Source organism: Eubalaena glacialis, chromosome 3 (assembly GCF_028564815.1).
Source record: "Eubalaena glacialis isolate mEubGla1 chromosome 3, mEubGla1.1.hap2.+ XY, whole genome shotgun sequence".
NCBI lineage: Eukaryota > Metazoa > Chordata > Mammalia > Artiodactyla > Balaenidae > Eubalaena > Eubalaena glacialis.
Genome location: NC_083718.1, coordinates 162,355,930 through 162,377,661, shown reverse-complemented (window position 1 = coordinate 162,377,661; position 21,732 = coordinate 162,355,930). Strand labels below are relative to the sequence as shown.

Here is a 21,732-nt window from a genome sequence, read left to right as displayed (position 1 = left end):
TATGCCTGGCAGAGGGGAGCCGGTTCTATTCAGTAGTCTCGGCGGAGACGGGAACACAGGCTTTGTTTCCTTCCGCCGTAGCAGGCTGCTTCACCCTGGGTTCGGGTCCCGAGCTGCGTGCAAACGGAGAGTGATGGGACCATATCCCGGGGCGCATCCCGGGAGGCGCCGGCGAGCTGGCAGGCTGCCCCGCAGGACGCCGGGAACCGCGCGCTGAGGCTGTTGCCGCGCAGGCGCACCAGCCGGGCTGCGCTACGTGGGGCATCTTGGCACTGCGCGGAGACCGGTCCGTCGCGGCAGGAGGGCTAGGGCGTGCGGCCCGAGCTGGTGAGAGGGGTGAGCCAGGGCTTCCCTGGGTCTGGGAAGGGGACAAGCCGGGTAGCGCCGCCTCGGCCCCGCCCGCCGTCACCCGTGGCGCGCATTGTGCCCCGTGCCCCAGAGTCGGGCTCAGACAAAGGCTTCGAGGGCAGGGCCGTCCGGTTCAGCCCTGGAGAAAAGGTTTATCCGCTCCATTTCGGGAGGAGGAAACTGGATTAGCGGGGTTACGTGATTTGCCGCAGCCGGCAAGGGAAGGAGCTGGGATTCAAAGCCAGATCCTTTTTGATTCCAAATCTCAGACTACTTTAAACCTAGTGCTGCCTGAAACAAAGAATTGGGTTTTATTTATCCCTTTATGCTTCATGACCCCAGCGCAGTGTTTTGGACCATATGGACTGTGTATATCCACGGTCTCCATGTATCTTTTGTAAAAAATGTTCAGTGATTGGTGCAAGTTCTAGAATTCTGACCGTGTGATTGAACTTTCCGGATCCTTTTGCTGACTCTGATGTTTTCTAACCAGCATGGCTAGGGGCCTGTAGACTTGGCGATTTAGAATAAACACCTGGAGCCTCCCGCTGCCTGCTGAGGAGACAGATGGAGCGCAAGGATGGGAAGTGTTCCTTGAGAGCCTAGGGAGTAAAAAGGTCCGGACTCCGGATTTTGGTGCTGTATGTTGGCCGGGTTCCTGAGCGTGGAGGACACCTGTGCAACTGTGAAGCCTCCCGTCAGTTTCCAGCAGTTTCCTCATCAAAAGTGGACAAGCCCAGTCAGGACTCTCTGCCCTGTGAGCTGAGCTACAGTTCGCCAGAAAGGAGCGCTGAAGTCATCATGCTTCAGAGACTCCTAATCACCCTGCCCGTCGAGGCCAGCACCTGGGTGAAGTTGCACCATCCAAAGAAGGCCACGGAGGGGGCGCCCCTGTGGGAGGACGTGACTAAGATGTTTGAAGGAGAAGGTGAGAATAGACTGCTGGGTGGGAGGGAGGCAGAACAGCATCGTCTAGGGTGGGAAGGAAAGTGGGCACCTGAGCAGAAGCATCTGCTTAGGTAAAAGGTCTCTGGAGTTCTTGATTATTGCTTCTGGCTTGGGGTTTTCCCAAGTAGTAGTGGTTAGTTCAGCCTAAAACTAATATTGCAGTGTCATGGCTGTGTATGTTATTTCTTTTTATCTTCCCGATGGGTGCGTGGGGCTGGGAGGACTTGCCTGATTTTCCTTATTTTACAGTGAGGAAATGTGAATCAAATGAATGACCTGTCCAGGTATGGGGTGGGTAGGTCAGAAGTAGAAGACAGCAGGGAAAGTACCAGGTGAGACTGGAGTATCTTGTGCTAGAATAGCAAGGAAGAGCTCAAAGACCAATGGACGTCTACCAGAAGGATGCAGAAGCCCGGTTCAAATTGGGGACAGTTTAAGTGTCCAGATTTTTTTTTAAAGGGCCTTTTATTTATTTATTTATTATTTTATTTATTTTATTTTTGGCTGCGTTGGGTCTTCGTTGCTGGGCGCAGACTTTCTCTAGTTGTAGCAAACGGGGGCCACTCTTCATTGCAGTGCGCGGGCTTCTCATTGCGGTGGCTTCTCATGTTGCAGAGCACGGGCTTCAGTAGTTGTGGCTCGTGGGCTCTAGAGTGCAGGCTCAGTAGTCGTGGCGCACGGGCTTAGTTGCTCCGCAGCATGTGGGATCTTCCTGGACCAGGGCTCGAACCCGTTTCCCCTGCATTGGCAGGCGGATTCTTAACCACTGAGCCACCAGGGAAGCCCTAAGTGTCCAGTTTGATTGTAACACCTTAAATAAGTAAAATTCCACACATTCGTGATGACACTTAAAATAGAGAAAGAGAGTCACAGATGTAGAAAATAAACTTATGGTTACCAAGGGGGGAAGGGGGGATGGGATGAATTGGGAGATTGGGATTGACATATATACACTACTATTTATAAAATGGAAAATTAATGAGAACCTATGCTGTATAGCACAGGGAACTCTACTCAATGCTCTGTGGTGACCTAAATAGGAAGGGACTCTAAAAAAGAGTGGATATATGTATATGTATAACTGATTCACTTTGCTGTACAGCAGAAACTAACACAACATGGTAAAGCAACTATACTCCAATAAAAATTTTAAAAAAAAGAAAAAGAATTTAGGAAACCCCCCAAAATAAATAAATATAACAGAGAAAGAGGGAGGAAGAAAACTCATCTGCCACATTGGAAGTGATTAATACACTGATTTCTTACTTTGAAAATAGGTTTTTATGGGAATAAAGGATGCATTTACCTTGCTTTTTACATCCTTTTCAGAGAATATCTGCCAATAATAAATGTAGAAAGAATGATAGACTATTTTACTGTAAATGAAGTAATTGGAAGGTTGGTAGGGAATAGGATATTCACATGGTGTCAAGGTATGGCCCCCACAAATCACTTGCTAAATGCAAGGGAAGGGACATACTTTTTCAATGACAAGATCTAGTGGTCACTATCTTTTGTTTTTTTAAAATTTTATTTATATTTGGCTGCATTGGGTCTTCGTTGCTGCGCGCGGGCTTTCTCTAGTTGTGGCGAGCGGGGCTACTCTTCGTTGCGGTGCGCAGGCTTCTCATTGCAGTGGCTTCTCTTGTTGTGGAGCACAGGCTCTAGGCGTGCGGGCTTCAGTAGTTGTGGCTTCGGGCTCTAGAGCACAGGCTCAGTAGTTGTGGCGCACGGGCTTAGTTGCTCTGCAGCATGTGGGATATTACCGGACCAGGGCTCGAACCCGTGTCCCCTGCATTGGCAGATGGATTCTTAACCACTGCGCCACCAGGGAGGTCCTAGTGATCACTATCTTAACCAAGTGTCCCAGTGATGGGATAACCTGACATTTTGTGCCTTCTGGGTGATGTAATATAAAGCACATGGTATCACCCATGAAGAATCCCTGCCTAAAATGTTTAACCTGATCCAAATTAATCTTAAAGGCTGAACTTCTGGTTTAAAGAAAATACAGGGGATGGAGAAATAAGAGAAACCCCACCAGGAGGATACAGTAAGCCGATGCCAGTGTCATGAAAGAAAGGCAAGTACTGTCTAGAGTAAGAGAGACTTTGAATAATAACCACTTAAAATGTGTGAGCCTTAATTGGAAAAAATCTAGGATAAAAGACAGTTTGGGAACAGTTGAGGAAATCTGAATATGGACTGAATATTTAGATGATCCTATGGAATTATTGTTAACTCTCTGAAGTGTGATAATTGGTATCATGGTTATGCAGGAGAAGATTCTTTGAAGTATTTAGGGAGGAAGTATCATGATGTCTGCAACTTTGAAATGGTTCAGAAAAAAATATAGATAGATGAAACAAATATGGCAAATGTTAACGATCATTTAATGTGTTAGATATATGGGTGTTCAATATTCATGATAAAAAGTTAAGGGAAAAATACAAGGATAATAGTTCATGTGCCTTAATTGCTAGTTCATATTTTTAATATGTCAAATTTCAGGCAGTATTTCTTGAATTCTAGCAGCCTGGCATAATTTAGTTGTGCTTAAGTAGCAGATGGGGAAAAAATGAACCAGATACAGTTTCTATGCATATACTCATACTAATACTCAATTGACAGTGATAAGTATAAAAATAAATATAATAGGAGGCAGCCTGAGATAGATACCAGAGTAGAGATAAAAACCAAGCGTTGGAGGAATACAGGGGAGAGGAAGCTTTCCTCTCATTAAGGGGCTCTGAGAAAACTTCACTCGAACTGGTCTAGAAGGATACCTCAGTTTTTCACTGAGTAGGACTTGGGGGAAAGTACTGAGGTGGGTGCTATCCAGGTATGTTCAAAGAATGGTGAATAGGATTATGTGGTGGGAGTGTCCAGAGGATGAAGGATGGTGTTTAGAGGCAGGTAATACTTGAAGAAGCAGCTTTGGACTGGTTGTGGAGGATCTTGAAGTCTATGGTAAAGTGTTTGGATTTTTCTTTCTTGAAAGTGAGGAACCTTTGAGGATTTTTGTACACAGGAATGGCCTGGTAGGTCTGTGCTTTTGGACCAGCGTTGGCCATTGGGAAACATTAATCCCCCAGTCAACGCACTGCAGATCCTCCTCCTAAAGGAGGCTCCAGCCTGCTCTTGAGTTGCTCTGAATGTCCCTCATTGTATTGAATGTATTGAGAGAGGGGCCATATTCAGCAGGTCTGCAGGCAGTTTTTCTATTTGGGGGATCTGGGAAGATGCAAACCTCATAGCTCTTTTCCTTTCCCAGTTCTGCTATCTCAGGATGCTGATGAGACCCGGGGAGAAAGTTTTGAGGATGAAGTGACATCTGGGTCCCTGACCGCAGAATCCCAGGTAGGTTGGAGTTTCCTGTCACTTTCTTGAAATTGTTTCTCAGATTTTAAGAGCCCTGGCTTCGATTTTCTTTGACTCGACTTCCTGGATTGGATTTTCTTAGCCTGTTAGAAACCAGGCTGCATGGATTGATTTCACGGGCATTTTCCCCACCTGTAGTAACCTTCCTCAGAAACCCTCTTGTTTCTAGCAAACCTCTAGCCATTTATACAACAAATTTAAAAATCATGTGTGTGAGTGTGTGTGTGTAAGAGAGAGAAAAAGTATATAATATAATTCTTGCCCTTAAGCATCTCAAGATGTCATCCAGGGGAAAGACAAGCATTGTAAAATATTTAAAGCAACACTTTAAAATGAACAGAGAGGTTCTGATATTCTTGGAGATGTATACACTTCATTAATGACCTTTGAGAAAGGATTTTTGGTCATGTCCTGGAGCAGAATTATAGATGATAGAGAAATGAGTAGAGAAGCTACTGACAGGTCCTAAAGGACACAAACTAAACAGGCTAAGAAGAAAAGGAAGGAGAACTTCCAAGAGCAGTTTAATAGTGTCTGTGTATCATACATGAGCTCATCAGAAAACCAGTGGCACCAGCAGGCAAACCTCTGCACAGCCAAACCCCAGAAGCATAGGGAAACTCAAGAGAATTAGAGAGTAATCAGAGAAAACCAATATAGAAGGAGATATTATTAGAGAACAGAAGAGTTTTAAAGTGGAGTGATCATAACTTCCAAAATCACATGGTACAGGGTTTAGTCCCATGTCTTTAACCTTCCTCAAATTCATCGGTTAAATATGGAGGCTAGTGTCTAGTAGGCCTGAAATGCATTCCAGAATTATTTACAATACATAAAAAGCATTAAAATAGTCTTAATTCCATACTTAAGGAATTTGTTATTATCTCAGCCTTCTGGCTTCTGGGTTCTCTTTGCATTTGGTAATATTTTTAAAAAATAACCCAAACGGTTATTAATTTGTGTAGATCATTCATAACAGGCTCTTGTACCTCACAATGCAGTGTCTGCTTTGGTCAAGGAATCTTCCTTACTAGGCAGAATTCGTGCTCCCTCTAAAAATGTGCTGTTCTCACATACTTTTTTTACTAACAGAAATACCCAGCTAAGGGTCTTATCCATGCTGAAATGTTCTCATTTTTAAAAAACTATTTATTTATTTGGCTGCGTCGGGTCTTAGTTGTGGCACGTGGGATCTTTCTTTGCAGCAAGCGGGCTCTTCGTTGTGGCACGTGGGCTGTAGAGCGCGCAGGCTTAGTTGCCCCGCGGCACGTGGGATCTTAGTTCCCTGACCAGGGATCGAGCCTGCGTCCCCTGCATTGGAAGGCAGATTCTTAACCACTGGACCATCGGGGAAGTCCCGAAATGTTCTCATTTTAACCAATTCTTTGAGCCCAACCAGGGTCCCTGTTTTCTCTTGTGGCCTTAGCCCCTTTTGAACCCTTTCCTTTCTCAAATATTCCTGATTTTTATTGTCCTTAATCTAAATTACTATATACTGTTCTGTGACCTTCTTTAATATAGTTCATGAGGAATTTGCCTTCAACCAAATTGTGAGTTGGAAAAGACAGCTTACACACTCCCTGCATTGTTTTGTAACCTCCAGCAGAGAATCAGCCAGTTTCCAAGAGGGTGTCCATAGGAACTGGCAGAGGCTTGATGACAAAGAGATCTCTTTCTAGCCTTTCCTGCATCAGAGATGGGCTCCTGCATGTGGCAGGCTACCTCATAAATTTAAGTCCTTACATACAGACTGACATAAACTAGACCTGTCTAGCCTGAGGAGAATCTCTGCTGAGTGGTCTTTCTCCACCCCTGTGATGGATTTGCTTTAAAAAAAAAAAAAAAAAAAGAGGGTATCCAGGAAAACTTGGCTAAAATCTCTTAGCATCTAGACAAGGTTAGAACAACTTCCTAACGCTGGCTGAAAAGGAACATATTTGATGTTCTAGGAACTGTTAACCTTCAAAGACATATCTGTGGACTTCACCCAGGAGGAGTGGGGGCAGCTGGCCCCTGCTCACCGGAATCTGTACCGGGAGGTGATGCTGGAGAACTATGGGAACCTGGTCTCAGTGGGTAAGGATGGGTTCCCCTTGTAACTAGAACCTGCCTATTGGAATAAAAATCTTTATTTCTAAGTTAAGTGGTATGCTTGGTCTTTGGGTTCTGTGTTAGAGATTTCTAGTTCCTTCTGAACATCAAGTCAGGATTGCTGTGATCTTTTCTGCCCTGGTCTTTCTACTCTACCCTTCAGAAGGCCTGAATAATAAAGAACTATCTTTAAATTCTTGGGATGCCTCTTTGACCTCAGCACATGTAGTTTTCTTCTTCTTCATGAGCAGGATATCAGCTTTCCAAACCTGGTGTGATTTCCCAGTTGGAGAAGGGAGAAGAACCATGGCTGATGGAGAGAGAGATTTCAGGAGGTCCAAGTCCAGGTAAGAGCGAGGCAGATGGAGCCTTTGTCACGTTTGCCAGAGAGTTCGGCTTAAAGGCTTCTTCAGGCCATGGGGGAGGCTGCAGCCACCCGGGTGAGACCCACAAGAAACCTGATTACCACTCTGTCCCCCTTTCCTGCACTTGCCTCTTCTCATTAGTTTCTTTGGAGTCAGAGGAAAAGAGACGCCTTTCTCATCAGGGTTAGCTGCCTTCACCATTTCTCCTGACCTGACATTTGTGGTTTTCTTGCTTTCTCCAGCATTCTAAACCTTACCCTGATCATACTTTCTTTCTCCTATACATTCAGTTATCCATGGATCTCTCCTCATAAAGACAGTACCCTTCACCAGATCCTTATGTTATTTTATCATGACTTTCACTTTCTCTGATGATTCCATTTAAAATTTTTTCCTACATCTTTTTCTATGACCATATCTTCAATTCTGATTCTCCTTTTAACTTGTGTAATTTAACTTTTATTTCAGATAATTTACGAGTCTTTGAGAAGTCACCACAGAATTCCTTCTTACCAAATCCAATGGCTTTTAATAGTCTTCTTCAACTTCTAAGAACAGTAATAATGACACTGTTTTCCAAGCTGGCTTCTGCAAGTCCTGTGCCTACTTTAACCCCATCTTACAAATGAGGAAAAGAAGGCTCTTAGGTTAAGAAATCTGTACATGATCGTTTAGCTACTACTTGGTGGAATCAGTATTTGTCTAATCATTCTGACTCCACAGTTTGTGTTCTTTTTTTTTTAAATTACAACCCATTTTTATTTTTTTAATTTTTAAAAAAATTTTATTTTTGGCTGCATTGGGTCTTCGTTGCTGCGCACGAGCTTTCTTTAGTTGCAGCGAGCAGGGGCTACTCTTCGTGTGGTGCACCGGCTTCTCATTGTGGTGGCTTCTCTTGTGGAGCACAGGCTCTAGGCACATGGGCTTTAGTAGTTGTGACATGGGGGCTTCAGTAGTTGTGTCTCGTGGGCTCTAGAGCTCAGGCTCAGTAGTTGTGGCGCACGGGCTTAGTTGCTTCGTGGCATGTGGGATCTTCCTGGACCAGGGCTCGAACCCATGTCCCCTGCATTGGCAGGCGGATTCTTAACCACTGCGCCACCAGGGAAGCTGCCACAGTTTGTGTTCTTATGGTGCTGTCCTGCAGGGCAGCATTAGGTTATATAGACCACACCACCTTCTTGGTATCTTTTCTTTTTTTTTAAAGATATTCGCCATGTATTTCTTCTTTAGGTGTTTTTTTTTTTTTTTTAATTTATTTTTATATTTATTTTTGGCTGTGTTGGGTCTTCGTTTCTGTGCGAGGGCTTTCTCCAGTTGCGGCAAGCGGGGGCCACTCTTCATCGCGGTGCGCAGGCCTCTCACTATCGCGGCCTCTCTTGTTGTGGAGCACAGGCTCCAGACAGGCAGGCTCAGTAGTTGTGGCTCACGGGCCTAGTTGCTCCGCGGCATGTGGGATCTTCCCAGACCAGGGCTTGAACCCATGTCCCCTGCATTGGCAGGCAGATTCTCAACCACTGCGCCACCAGGGAAGCCCACCTTCTTGGTCTCTTTTCTTCCACCAGCTAATTTAATAATTTTTGTCTCCTCTATCTCTCTTATTGCTTCTTCAATGCTTCTCATAAGTCTCCTTTTTTAATGCAGATATATAATTGACGCCTTTGTTAGGCTAAGCTAAACTACTATAGTGTATAGACTCTAAAGTTTGGCTCACACAGAATAGGACTTTCTTGCTCATGTATTGATCTGTTTAGTTCAGTGGACAGTTCTTTTCCCCCTGACAATTCAGGGACAGAGATTCCTTCTGCATGGTGGTTACATCATCCTCGAGGGCCTCCTCATCATCTAAGTTTGGCCAGCAGTAGAAGAAGAGCACAGAGGGGTTCATTTGGGTGGTTTTTACAGGCCAGACTAGAATGGCTAACATCACTTTTCACTCTCATTCACTTAATGGGGGAGACTTTGTCACTTCACTCAATCAAATTCAAGGAAGGTTGAGAAATATAGTATAGTTGTGTGTCCAGAAGTAGGGAGAAGAGATTTCAGAATGGCCAACAGTCTCTGCCACAATCCCTGAGGAGCCTCTGTCTTTTACACTGCTGTTCTGTTTCTGCACAAACTCCCACAAATGCATTATGATGGTCTCAACTATCCCTTTGACATCTATATTCCCCATATTTTCATCTTTGTCATATATGTTCATATGAACTCTATTCTCACATATCCCTGGTGTTTGGGACATCTCTATATAGACACGCTGTTGTTACTTCAAGCCCAGCACATCCAAAAACAGAAGCTATCTTCTCTCCCAAACAAAGTTCTCATCCTGACTCCTCCTGTTCTTTTAGCCTCTGAGACTAGAAATCATGGTATCAGCAAGAATGTATCATGCTTTCTACTCTGTTTTTCCCTCATTCTCCGTGGTTTCTTCTTTGATATTACCTGCTAGGTCCACTTCTACTCTTCATCTCTGTTGATACCTTGCTAAGCCAGGTTCCCATCATCCCATGCCAATTACTATAATTTCTAGTTGTATTTGTTGATGTCTTCCTTTTTTTTCTGAATCATTTTGAATGTTACTGCCAGATTTGACCACTTGAAATATCACATTTATCTTTTTTTTACCCTAAAAAGAAAAGTTAAATGCCTCCTTATTCCCTGTAGTAAGTAATCCAAACATCTCTACTTGCTTTTTGAGTCCACTCCAAAATTTATTCAGCTATTACCAAGTACTTTGTATGCGCTATTACTAAAATGAGGTTAGACATTCTGGGGACTAAGATTTTGCCGTGAACAGGAAATATTGGTGCTTTAGGATGACAGGGTCCAGAATGGTTGGATAGGAATAGAGAGTAAAAATCCAGGAAACTCCCTCATCCAAAAATGCTGCGTCATGTATACTATGGATAAAATACATATTCTCTATCTTTTAAGATTTTACAGTGTAATTAATGTTTGGTCACAAATTAAGAAATCATTTTTCACCTCTTATATAGGCAGAAATTATGAAGATTGATAAAAATCCAGTGAGTTTTCAGGGAAGGGCACCCATATTCACTGATAGCCCACATACCCATAACCCAATACTTTCTTTTTAGTAAATCCTATGAAACATTGACAGGGGTGTACACAAACTTATATATAATGACAAAGTGAAAAATCAGAGACAACCTGAATATTTTTTAGTAAAGTCAAACAAATATGTCTGTAAGTAGAATGTAATACATTTGTTAAAAAGAATGAGATAAATCTAAATGTACAGACATATAATTGAGTTTAAAAAAAAACAAAACAGATGCAGAACTATATGTATTCCATGATCCCCTTTTTGGGGTAGAAATGTATATTTATGACCATATATATACACAAATGCACACATTCACATGTGTATATTATTGAGAAATGTCTGAACAGATGCATTCCAAAATCCTAAGAGATTAAAGGAAATGGGGATGAGATTGAGAGAGGCTATCCTTTTTCAGTGATGCATTTCTATATTATTTGATGTTTTATTTTAACATGCACAGAGTATGAGATACTTAAATTTTTTTAAGTAAATAAAATTTTGTCATAGAAATATGAGCTCGAGATGATATCGTGTTAGAATTCTTATCTCCTTGTCTTATCTCTTGATATCTGCCCTTCCAGTGATGCTTTCTTCTTAGTCCATTTCCTCTTACAGTTCTCATGGATGAACTCCTCCCAATTTTTAAAGGCACCTTACATACTTTTAACAGCTTCTTTGTGTTGACCACTTTGTTACTTTCACATCAGCTCTCTAGGTGGCAGGATCCTATTTGAAGACAGTCCAACCCTCCTGTACCTAGTATATATATATTTTTTCCCTCCTGTTCTCACTGTGGCCTTTTATTTTTTTAAATTCAGTGAATATGAGTTATTTATATTTTTGGATTTCTTTCAGACTTGGAAGATGAAACAGAAACCAAAGAGTCAGTCTTAAAGAGTGACATCTCATGGGAAGAATTACACCATGACCTGATGATGGAAAGGTCCACAAGAGGAAGCACCTTGGTTTCCACATTGGGAAGGGTCTCCAAATGTCATAAGTTAGAAAACCACCAGGAGAACCTAGGAATGGGTGCAGGGCAAATCCCCTTGATCCACAAGAAAACACTCACGCAGGCGAGAGGCCAAGAATCTAACAGATGTGTGAAAAGTATTAATGTGTGCTCAAAAGTTATTCCAGGACCAATAGATCCTCCAAGAAAAAGACACCATAAATATGACATATCTAGAAAGAAAAGTAGATGCAATTTAGGTTTGATTAATCATTCAAGGAATTATACAAGAATGAAAACCTTTGAATGTAATATTTGTGAGAAAATCTTCAAACAGCTCATTCATCTTACAGAACACATGAGAATTCATACTGGAGAGAAACCTTTCAGATGTAAAGAATGTGGAAAAGCCTTTAGCCAAAGTTCATCCCTTATTCCACATCAGAGAATCCATACTGGCGAGAAACCCTATGAGTGTAAAGAATGCGGGAAAACCTTCAGACATCCATCATCTCTTACTCAACATGTTAGAATTCATACTGGGGAGAAACCCTATGAATGTGGTGTATGTGAGAAAGCATTCAGCCAGAGCATTGGGCTGATCCAGCATCTGAGAACTCATGTCAGAGAGAAACCTTTTACATGCAAAGACTGTGGAAAAGCATTTTTCCAGATTAGACACCTCAGGCAACACGAGATTATTCATACTGGTGTGAAACCCTATATTTGTAATGTATGCAGTAAAACCTTCAGCCACAGCACATACCTAACTCAACACCAGAGAACTCATACTGGGGAAAGACCATATAAATGTAAGGAATGTGGGAAAGCCTTTAGCCAGAGAATACATCTTTCTATCCATCAAAGAGTCCATACTGGAGTGAAACCTTATGAATGCAGTCATTGTGGGAAAGCCTTCAGGCATGATTCGTCCTTTGCTAAACATCAGAGAATTCATACTGGAGAAAAACCATATGATTGTAATGAATGTGGAAAAGCCTTCAGCTGTAGTTCATCACTTATTCGACATTGCAAAACACATTTAAGAAATTCCTTCAGCAATGATATGTGAAATATGTTCAACATCAAGGAATCCCCAAATCGGAGCAAAAGCCTCTAAATCCGTGGTTTTCTGACTTTTGGATTTCAAGAACTAATAATTTTTTTTAATGGTTTGACCCAATGTTACAACTATTAATTTTGCCATATTAAAAAAAAACTACCTATTATATGCATTGTTTCAGAAAAGAAAGGGCATTTTAATATTTAAAAGTACAGGAAGGATATATTCGTAGAGAACAGCCCTTTACGTTGAATTAAATTGGCTTTATGAAAATCTCCCAAATTTGTCTTTATTTTTCTCATTTCACTGTGGGCCAGTGAAATCATCACAACAGGCCAGTGATCTGTGATTGGCTTTGAGAGTCACTGTTTTAAATATCCCTTTAATGAATCAGAATAAAATATAATCTTTACTATAGCCCTTTATATGGCTAGAAGAGGTATAAATAGAAATGTCAGTTGTCTCATTTCTAGAAGAAATAATGTTAAAGGGAGTTTTCTAGACTTGATAGATAATCTGCTATATGTGAGATACTTATATTTTATGGTTTTCTATAGAGAGGAATTGGCAAACTTTTTCTATAAAGGGCCAGATAGTAAATATGTTAGGTGTTGTAGGCCATATGGCCTCTGTCAGAACTACTCAACTCTACCATTTTAGTGCAAAAGCATCCAGAGACAATATATAAATCAGGGTATCTCAATCTTGGCACTGCTGATATTTTGGGGCCAGATACTTTGTTATGGGCAGCCATCCTGTGCATTGTAGGGTGTTTAGCAGCATCCCTGGCCACTGGATGCCAGTAGTCCCCTCATCCATTGTGACGACCAAAACTTTCCCCAGACATTGCTAGGTGTCCCATGGAGGGCAAGGTAATTGCTAGTTGAGAACCACTGACAAATGAATGGGTGTAGCTGTGTTCCAATAAACTTTATTTAAAAGACGAGTTTGAGTTGCATTTAGCCCGAGGGTTGTAGTTTGCCACTCCTGCTATAGAGTATGTAAAATGATTAATACTGACAATGGACTGTCATTTAATGTCAAATTTGTATGTTTGTTTATATCTATGCCAAAAATCTTATTTCCTTACCAATTCCTTTGGTATTTTGTTGCAAAAAGTTTTTTTTTTTAATCACAATTGTAATGCTGTTGTGGAAGCCTAGGAATTATTTATGGAGATATTTATGCAGACTTTATTTCATAATGATACTTTTTTTGTTCATCCACAAGTGCTTTGAGATGTATCTCTAAAAGATAACCACCACTCTTTTAAGACTTAACTGCAATTCCATTATTACACGTAAGAAGATTAGGCCATAATTCCTTAATACATATTGATGTTTTTTTGAAGATAGATATATTAAGATTGGTGGCTGCCATTTTAATTGTTTTTGACTTTCCATTTGCCAAATGTACAGTATTAGATTCAAAAATGTGCTTTCTGCTGAGTGGGAGGGTCTTTGAGATAGCCCCAGAAAAACACATCTAGAGGCCCACCAAAGAAGACCAGGGAGAAAGTGACCACAGGCCAAACTGAGGCAGGGAAGTATGAGAGAAGAAGTGGAGGAGTTGATTCATAGTACTTCACTGTATTTGTAAATACTGCATCCTTCCAAACATAATTGAAGATTGGTCAAGTTCAACTTCTTACTCTTAAATGGAAGAACAAACAATTCAACTGCCTGAGCATTGTGTGAACTATCAAAAGTAAAGCTGTTAATCCAGAATATATACCATTTTCTCTCGATATTTTCTATTAGTATATTTACTTAAAAAAAAAAAAAAACTGGCTTCTAACTCTTAAGTCCCATATGACTTTGATGGGCAGAGGGCAGAGTGAGGATGCTCACTGTTCCTTATATGTTTGTCCGTGTTTCTGTGGTCTTAGATTTCCCAAGAATTTGGGTTTCTCTGATTGCTTCTTTTAGTGAAACGCATGACCATCACTTTTCTCTGCCTCAGTGAGTCCCTGCCTCAGTGATCTCATATAATGTCTTATAGCTTAAAATACTATCTCTGTTTAATTGCCAAATTCACGTCCCCAGCCCAGACCTTTCTTTTGAACTCCAACCTCTTCCTGCCATTGAGCCTTTGCACTAGCTGTTTCTTCAGACATCCTACCCTTCCCTTCTCATCTTTGCTCAATGTTGCCTTTTCACTGAAGCCTGTTCTGACCATGCTACTTAATACTGCAACCTGTCCCTTACCCCCTAACTTCAATATTCCCAAACCCCCCTTAATTTGTTCTATTCTTTGTCCATATCACATATCACCTAACATACTAGATAATTTACATATTTACTATGCTTATTATTTACTATTGTCTCCCCTTACTAGTATGTAAGCTCCATGAGAGCAGGGATCTGTTTTGTTTGCCGGTGTATCATAAGTGCCTAGAATAGTGCCTGGCACACAGTTAGGACTCAAGAAATATTTGTTGAATTGCTTTGATTCGAACTGAATTGAATTACGTATCTATGATGACAGTAGAGAAAGGCAGTTCCTGTACTGTCTCATCTAGATTTTATAGGTGAGGAAACCTTTTCGTTTCCTTTTTTTTCTTTGCAAATGGATCAGAATTTATAAGCCTCTGAGAATGGTGAATCATAACTGACATACTTTTAAGATAGAAGGGTATTTTTAAGTTAATTTGTTTAAAATGCAGTTAAGTAGGGCTGATTAACTACATTATCTTTGTTTTGTAAAAGAGTTTACATTACCAGCTTCCTTCATCCCAAAGGAGACTAGTTTATTCTCTGGAGAAGGACAAGTTGCTCTGGAATCAGAGACACCAGACACAGAAGAGACGGGGGTAAGAAACAGGGCTGAAATGGAGACTGAATGGTGGCATGCGCAGCCCTTCTCCCGGGGAAGCCAGGCTCCACCCCTTCAACAGCCCCCCACCCCAGTTTAACTCATCCCTTCATATATAATTTATTTGTATGACTGTTGTTAGTCTTGGTATCACTGAAAAGGTTATTTCCTATATTTTGAGTTTGTGTTTTTACATCTGATGCAATTGAGGATCTAAACGTTTCTGCTTTCCAAATTTCTAGTCAATTATCCAAATACCCCTCATTGTTTGTCATCCCCTTTCAACTGATTGTTTGTGCCAAACACATTCTGTACATCTACAGAGATGACCTTATTTAAATGGCATCATTCCTATGAAATGGATACTATTATTTTCCCCCATTTTATAAATGAAGACACTGAAGATCTGAGGGGATAAATGATATGCCCAAGGTTGCACAGCTAAGCAGTTGAAATGCTGGATGGGTTAAACTGCTGGGAGAGGAGCTGGGCTGTGTGTGACATTCACATGTCTTTTAATTTCTCTGATGAGACATTTTTATGAAAATATATGTAGTTGATTTCAAAACACAGGTAAGTTTCCTCTATTTACCTTTATTTTTCTAAAAGTTTCTTTTCAAAATATGTATGTTGAAGCCTTAACACCCAATGTGATTGTATTTGGAGAAGGGCTTTTGGAAGGTAATTAGGGTTAGATGAGGTCATGAGCGTGACCTTCATGATGGAATTAGTGCCCTTATAAGAAGAGACGCCAGAGAACAAACTCCCTTTCCCTCTCCCTCCATTACTAACGGTCTGTTACTAACGGACCCTTAGTCTGTTCCAGTTGCTGTAAGAAAAATATCATAGACTGGGTGGCTTATAAATAGCACAAATTTATTGCTCACAATTTTGGAGGCTGAAAGTCCAAGATCAGGATAGCAGCACGGTCAGGTTCTGGTGAAAGCCCTCTTCTGGGTTGTAGACTGCTGACTTCTCCCTGTGTTCTCACATGGTGGAAGGAGCTAGGGAGCCCACTGGGCTCTTTTTTTAAGGTCACTAATCTCATTCATGAGGGTTCCACCCCCCTGACCTAAGTGCCTCCCAATGCCCCACCTCTTAACTACTGTCAGTTGGGTATTTTGGATTTCAATATATGAATTTGGAGGGGACACAAACATTCAGATCATTGCACACCCAAATTTATGTTTCTGACCCCAAACAGCACTTCAGACTCTTAATTCCAAGTGCATAATTGACTCTTGGATGTGTATTAGGCATCTCAAATATAACAAGTCCATTTCTGAACCTGCTCTGTTTCCAGTATTTCCTGTCTCAGTAAATGGGAGCATCCAATTGCCCAATCAGAATCATCTTGACTCCTCAATCCCTCAGAAAATTCTGTCGGCTCTATCTTCAAAATATATCTTTTCTCATCACCTCCACTGCTACCACCTAATCCAGTTCACTATTTTCTTTCACAATGGATTATTGCACACTTGCATCCCCTACAGTTTATTCTCCAGATAGCACCCATATGACTTATGTTCTCACTATGATTTGCCTCAAGCAATACAGCATTCCTTGCTGGTCCATGCATATGCCCATCACTGCTCCCACCTCAGGGCCTTCGCCTTCTCTAAGATGCTCTTTCTCCAGATATAAATGTGGCTCATTTCCTGACTTCTATCAGGTCTCTGGTCAAATAGCATCTCATCAGAGGGATTTTCCTGAATTATCCTGTTAAAATAGCTCCCCACTTATAGCTGTTCTCTTTTGGATTGATTATATATTATCACTTCTTCCCCCCTCTTTACTAGTTTGATGTTAGATATTCTACTTCTGTTCTTTTAGTGGTTACCCTGAATGTTACAACATGCATTTTAAAAAAATTTTTAAATTAAGTTTTATTGGAGCATAGTTGCTTTACAATGTTGTGTTAGCTTCTACTGCACAGCAAAATGAATCAGGCATTCATATACATATATCCCCTCCCTTTTGTATTTCCCTCCCATTTAGGACACCACAGTGCATTAAGTAGAGTTCCCTGTGCTATACAGTAGGTTCCCCTCAGTTGTCTATTTTACACATAGTGTCAATAGTGTATATGTGTCAATCCCAATCTCCCAATTCCCCCCACCCCACCCCTTTCCCCCTTGGTATCCATACATTTGTTCTTTATGTCTGTGTCTCTATTTCTGCTTTGCAACATGCATTTTTTAGAAACTTTATTAAATTATGATACTCATACAGAAAAGTGCATATATAGAGATAAATATCTTAATGAGTTTTCAAAATTAAACGCATCTGTGTAACCAGCTCATAGGTTAAGAACAGAAATGATAGCCGTCCAGAAGCGGTGCTCCCTTCCAGTCACTATCCTCTAAAAGGTAACTTCTAACACCATAGGTTAATTTCACCTGTTTTTGTACTTTATTTAAATAGAATTACATGTATTCTTTTGTATCTGGCTTCTTTTGCTCAATACTATATTTGTGAGATTCATCAATATTGTTGTGTGTAGTTCTAGTCTTTATTTTCATTGCTGTGTGTACTCTATTGTATGATATAGCAATATTTATTTGCTCAGTCCACTGCTGATGGGCATTGGGTGGTTTCCAGTTTGGGATTAATATAAAGAATGTTCTATGAACATTCTAGTATATGTCTTTTGGTAAATACATGTATCCATTTGGTTATATACCAAAAGATAGGATTGCTGGATCATAATGTTCAGCTTCAGTAAATACTACTACCAAATGCTTTTCTGAAATAGTTGTACCAGTTTATACCCTCACCAAAAATACCTGAAATCTCTGCACAGGGAACTCTACTTAATGCACTGTGGTGTCCTAAATGGGAGGGAAATACAAAAGGGAGGGGATATATGTATATGAATGCCTTAATTTTAATTGGGGTTAATTTATCAATTTTGTCCTTTATGTTTAGCACTTTTTATTCCATGTAATAAATCTATGCCCATTTCAAGGTTGTAAAAATACTCTCCTACTTTCTTCTAAAAAATTTTGTTTTATCTATCACGTTTAGATTTGCAATCTATCAGGACTGATTTTTGTTTATGTTGTAAAGTAGAGGTTAATATAAAGGTCCAACTGACCCATCACCAACTTATTTAAAAGACCTTCTTTTCCTCCACCCTTGTCCTAAATCAGGTGATGGTCTATATGTAGGTCTGAATTTGGACTCTTGTTCCATTGTCAGTTTATCTATTCTTGCGCCAATACCTACCTCATTGTCTTAATTACTGATACTATAACTTTATAATAGGTTTTCATATTCAGTAATATAAGTCTGCTGGCTAACAATATACATTTTCTACTTATCAGAATGTAATGTTAATGAATACCTCTACTCTCCTCTACAATAGTCCTTAGAGCACTTTAACTATGACACTTTAACTTAGAATACTTTAACTCAATTCACCCTCTTCCCAACCTCTATGCCATTGTTTTTGGATATTAAATCTTTTTTTTAAACATCTTTATTGGAGTATAATTGCTTTGCAATGGTGTGTTAGTTTCTGCTTTATAACAAAGTGAATCAGCTATACATATACATATATCCCTGTATCTCCAAATCTATTTTTTTAACCTCACAAATTATTAAGATTTTTACTCTACATCATTAATGCTCATTTATAGTTACATATTTTTTTTCTTTGTTCTTTGTTCCTTTTTGCACTTTTGTCCTTTTGTCTGGAATCATTTTCTTTCTGCCTAAAGTTCAGCCTTGAAAATTTTCTTTAATGTAGTCTGTTGGTGGCAAACTCTATCATTTTTTTTTTTGCCTGAAAATGTCTTTATTTCTCCTTTATTCTTGAAAGATTTTTTTAAAATTCTGCATTGAATTCTGTGTTGTCAATTATTTCCTCACAACACATTGAAGATTTCATTCCACTGTCTTCTGGCTTCCATTATCGCTGATGATAAGTTAGCTGTCACAATGCTGCTTGTGCTAGTTATCAAAATTTGCCACTGTATTAATTAGGAATTTCTGCATAATAAGTAACTCCAAAACTTAATGGCTTAAAAAAATAAACATTTTTAAATCTCACATTTTTTAATGAGTCAGTAATTCAGAGGCTGCTTAGTTGGGAGGTTCTGGCTCAGAATTCAGTCAATATGAAGTTGCAGTAAGATGTCAGCTGAGATTGGAGTCATCCGAAGGCTTGGTTGGGGCTAAAGGATACACTTCCAAGATGGCTAACTCAAATGGCTGGCAAGTTCCTCAGAGCAAGCAATCAAAGAGTGTGCAAAGCAGAAGTGGCAATCTTTTGTGACTTAACTTCTGAAATCACATACTGTCACTTCCACCACATTCCAGTCTTTTTTTTTTTTTTTTTTTTTTTTTGCCACTCTGCATGGCATGTGGGATCTTAGTTCCAAGATGAGGGATCTAACCCACGCCCCCTGCAGTGGAAGCATGGAGTCTTAATCACTGGACTGCCAGGGAATTCCACATTTTATTCTTCAGAAGTTAGTCTGACTCACATTCAAGGGGAGAGGGAGGAAGGAATGGGCATATTTTAAAACTACCACAGACACTTTTAAGATTTTCTCTTTGTCTTTAGTTTTTTTCAGTTTCACTATGATGTGTCTAGATGTGGATTTCTTTTTATTTAACTCATTAGAGAGTTATTTGGCTTCCTAAATCTGTGATCTGTTTGCCTTCACAGGTATTGAAAAATATTTAGCCATTATCTCTTCAAATACTGTCTCTGTCTCTCCTCTTAAACTTATGCTAGATCTTTTCACTGTAACATCTATGTCTCTTATTCTCTCTTCTATATATTTCATCCTTTTGTTTCTTAATGCTTCATTCTAGATAATCTCTTCTGACCTACCTTCCATTTCATTTATTCTCTATTCATCTATGTCTAATCTGCCATTATATGCATTCAATGAATTCTTAATTTTGTTAGTGTATTCGTTTGTCATAGAGTTTCTATTTAGTTTTTTTAAAATGTATGTTTTATCACTTTTTATAGTCTCCAGGTATCTGCCAAAACTGTCTGAGTTATCTTTTATTTCTTTAAACAAAGAAAACATAAATTGTTTTATACTTTGCATCTGGTAATTGCAAAAGCAGTTGTCTTTGTAGATCTATTGCTGTTGTTCGTGTTTCTACTGAAACACTCACTAGGAGTCTAGTTTCCCTGTGTACCAGCCTATCTTTAACTCTGTACTCACCATTTCTACGAAAACTTACATGTAGGAACAATCTAAGGCCTATAATTATAATGCTTTCCTCCAGAGAGGCTTTGTATTTGTTTTTGCCAGGCATCTGATAGCATCTCAGTCAGAGCCCACCTTAAACCAAAATCAAGACTTGGACAGGCAATTTGACCCTAGCCTGTAAATTCCCCTGAAGCTGTTCCACTTCCAATTCATTCTTCTCCTGAGTATATAGCCCTTTGGGGTCCCAGTTATTATACAGAGCGTCTTCTATTTCACTCCCCACACACTGTATTTTATTTATTTTTTCTTCTTTGAAGTGAAAAATTATAATTTTCCAGTTAGGTAAATACCCTCAGCAAAGGCATCTTCCAAGTCATATCATGTCCCTGGATCCTGGCTTTCCAGCTTTTGGTCTGGCAATTCCCTAATATCATGCCATCTCTTAGACAGCTTGCTATGGGCTGAATAGCATCCCCCTAAAATTCAGATGTTGGAATCCTAACCCCCAGTACTTCAGAATTTGACTGTATTTAATCACATATTCAAGTGATTAAGCTTGGTCACTTTAAAGAGGTGATTAATTTAGAATGAGGCATTGGGGTATACTCTAATCCAATCCAATCTTCATATAAGGAGATTTTAAGAAGTGTCCTTATAAGAAGAAGAAGAAAATTGGACACATAGACAGACACTAGGGGCATGAAAGCACACAGAGGAAAGACCATGTGAGGTCATAGGGAGAAGGGAGCCATTTGTAAGCCAAGGAGAATGGCTTCAGGAGAAACCAATCCTGCTGAGACCTGGATCCTGGGCTTTTAGCCTCCAAAACTGTGAGAAAATAAATTTCTGTTATTTAAGCCACCTACTCTGTGGTATTTTGTTGTAGCAGCTCTAGCAAATTAATACATTCCTTTAAGAACTTCACATACTCTGCATGTATTCCAGAGTTTTTTAAATTTGATTGTTGTTTCCTGAGGTGGGTTGATATAAATATGCTAGCCCACTGTTACCAGAAAGAGGAACTCCAGTCATCGCCTATCCCCCTCTCCACATGCTGCCTCCTTTTTCTTCATAGCCCTTACCATCACTTGGGGGATTATCTCTTTATTTTTCTATTTATCGTGGACTGAAGAAAAGTGCACAACCTAAAAGTTGCATGTTAAGTTTTATTTGGGGAACTTGCTGAGGACTATAGCCTGGGAGACAGCCTCTCAGATAGCTCTGAGGAACGGCTTTGAAGAGGTAAGGGAGGAGCCAGGATACATAGGATTTTTTGCTGAAGAAAGACATGTAGTCAAACATAAAAAGATTACTGTTAATCTACAGACATCTCAAAAAAACTTAATGATTTTAGTGCTTTTCTATGTATGGGAAGATGCAAGAGTCTGGGCTCATTGAAATTATTCCTTAGATACGCATCTTAACTATCTAGGACCAGTATCCAGAGTGCAGAGTGTTTCCTGTTTGTCTCCATCCTGAATTCCCCTCTCAGTGAGGGCTGCAGTGGCTGATGGCTTGATGTCAGGCAA

At 40.1% G+C, this 21,732-nt stretch overlaps 1 protein-coding gene and 1 non-coding gene across 3 annotated transcripts; both read left to right on the top strand.

Moving 5' to 3' along the window:
* The first annotated feature begins 262 nt into the window (after positions 1-262).
* Positions 263-12,420, top strand: ZFP69B (ZFP69 zinc finger protein B). 2 transcript variants are annotated; one of them, XM_061186730.1, is made up of 6 exons: positions 263-336; positions 842-1,276; positions 4,571-4,656; positions 6,627-6,753; positions 7,020-7,115; positions 11,053-12,420. In XM_061186730.1, the coding sequence occupies exons 2-6, from the start codon at positions 1,150-1,152 to the stop codon at positions 12,219-12,221; spliced, it is 1,605 nt and encodes a 534-aa protein (XP_061042713.1). In that variant the 5' UTR covers positions 263-336; positions 842-1,149; the 3' UTR covers positions 12,222-12,420. The 2 variants fall into 2 exon arrangements, with proteins under 2 accessions (XP_061042713.1, XP_061042712.1); XM_061186729.1 differs by having other exon boundaries at positions 281-327.
* On the top strand, positions 6,294-6,389 carry LOC133089312 (small nucleolar RNA SNORA12). The gene has a single exon (XR_009700685.1). It is a non-coding gene; the product is annotated as a small nucleolar RNA SNORA12 (small nucleolar RNA).
* Positions 12,421-21,732: the final 9,312 nt, after the last annotated feature.

What these genes read in the sequence shown, in the direction of transcription:
- ZFP69B (XM_061186730.1), top strand. Translation starts at nt 1,150, where the DNA reads ATGCTTCAGAGACTCCTAATCACCCTGCCCGTCGAGGCCAGCACCTGG. An exon ending in CCCTGACCGCAGAATCCCAG is followed by an intron (nt 4,657 to 6,626) that starts GTAGGTTGGAGT and finishes TTGATGTTCTAG; the next exon opens with GAACTGTTAACCTTCAAAGA. An exon ending in TTCAGGAGGTCCAAGTCCAG is followed by an intron (nt 7,116 to 11,052) that starts GTAAGAGCGAGG and finishes GATTTCTTTCAG; the next exon opens with ACTTGGAAGATGAAACAGAA.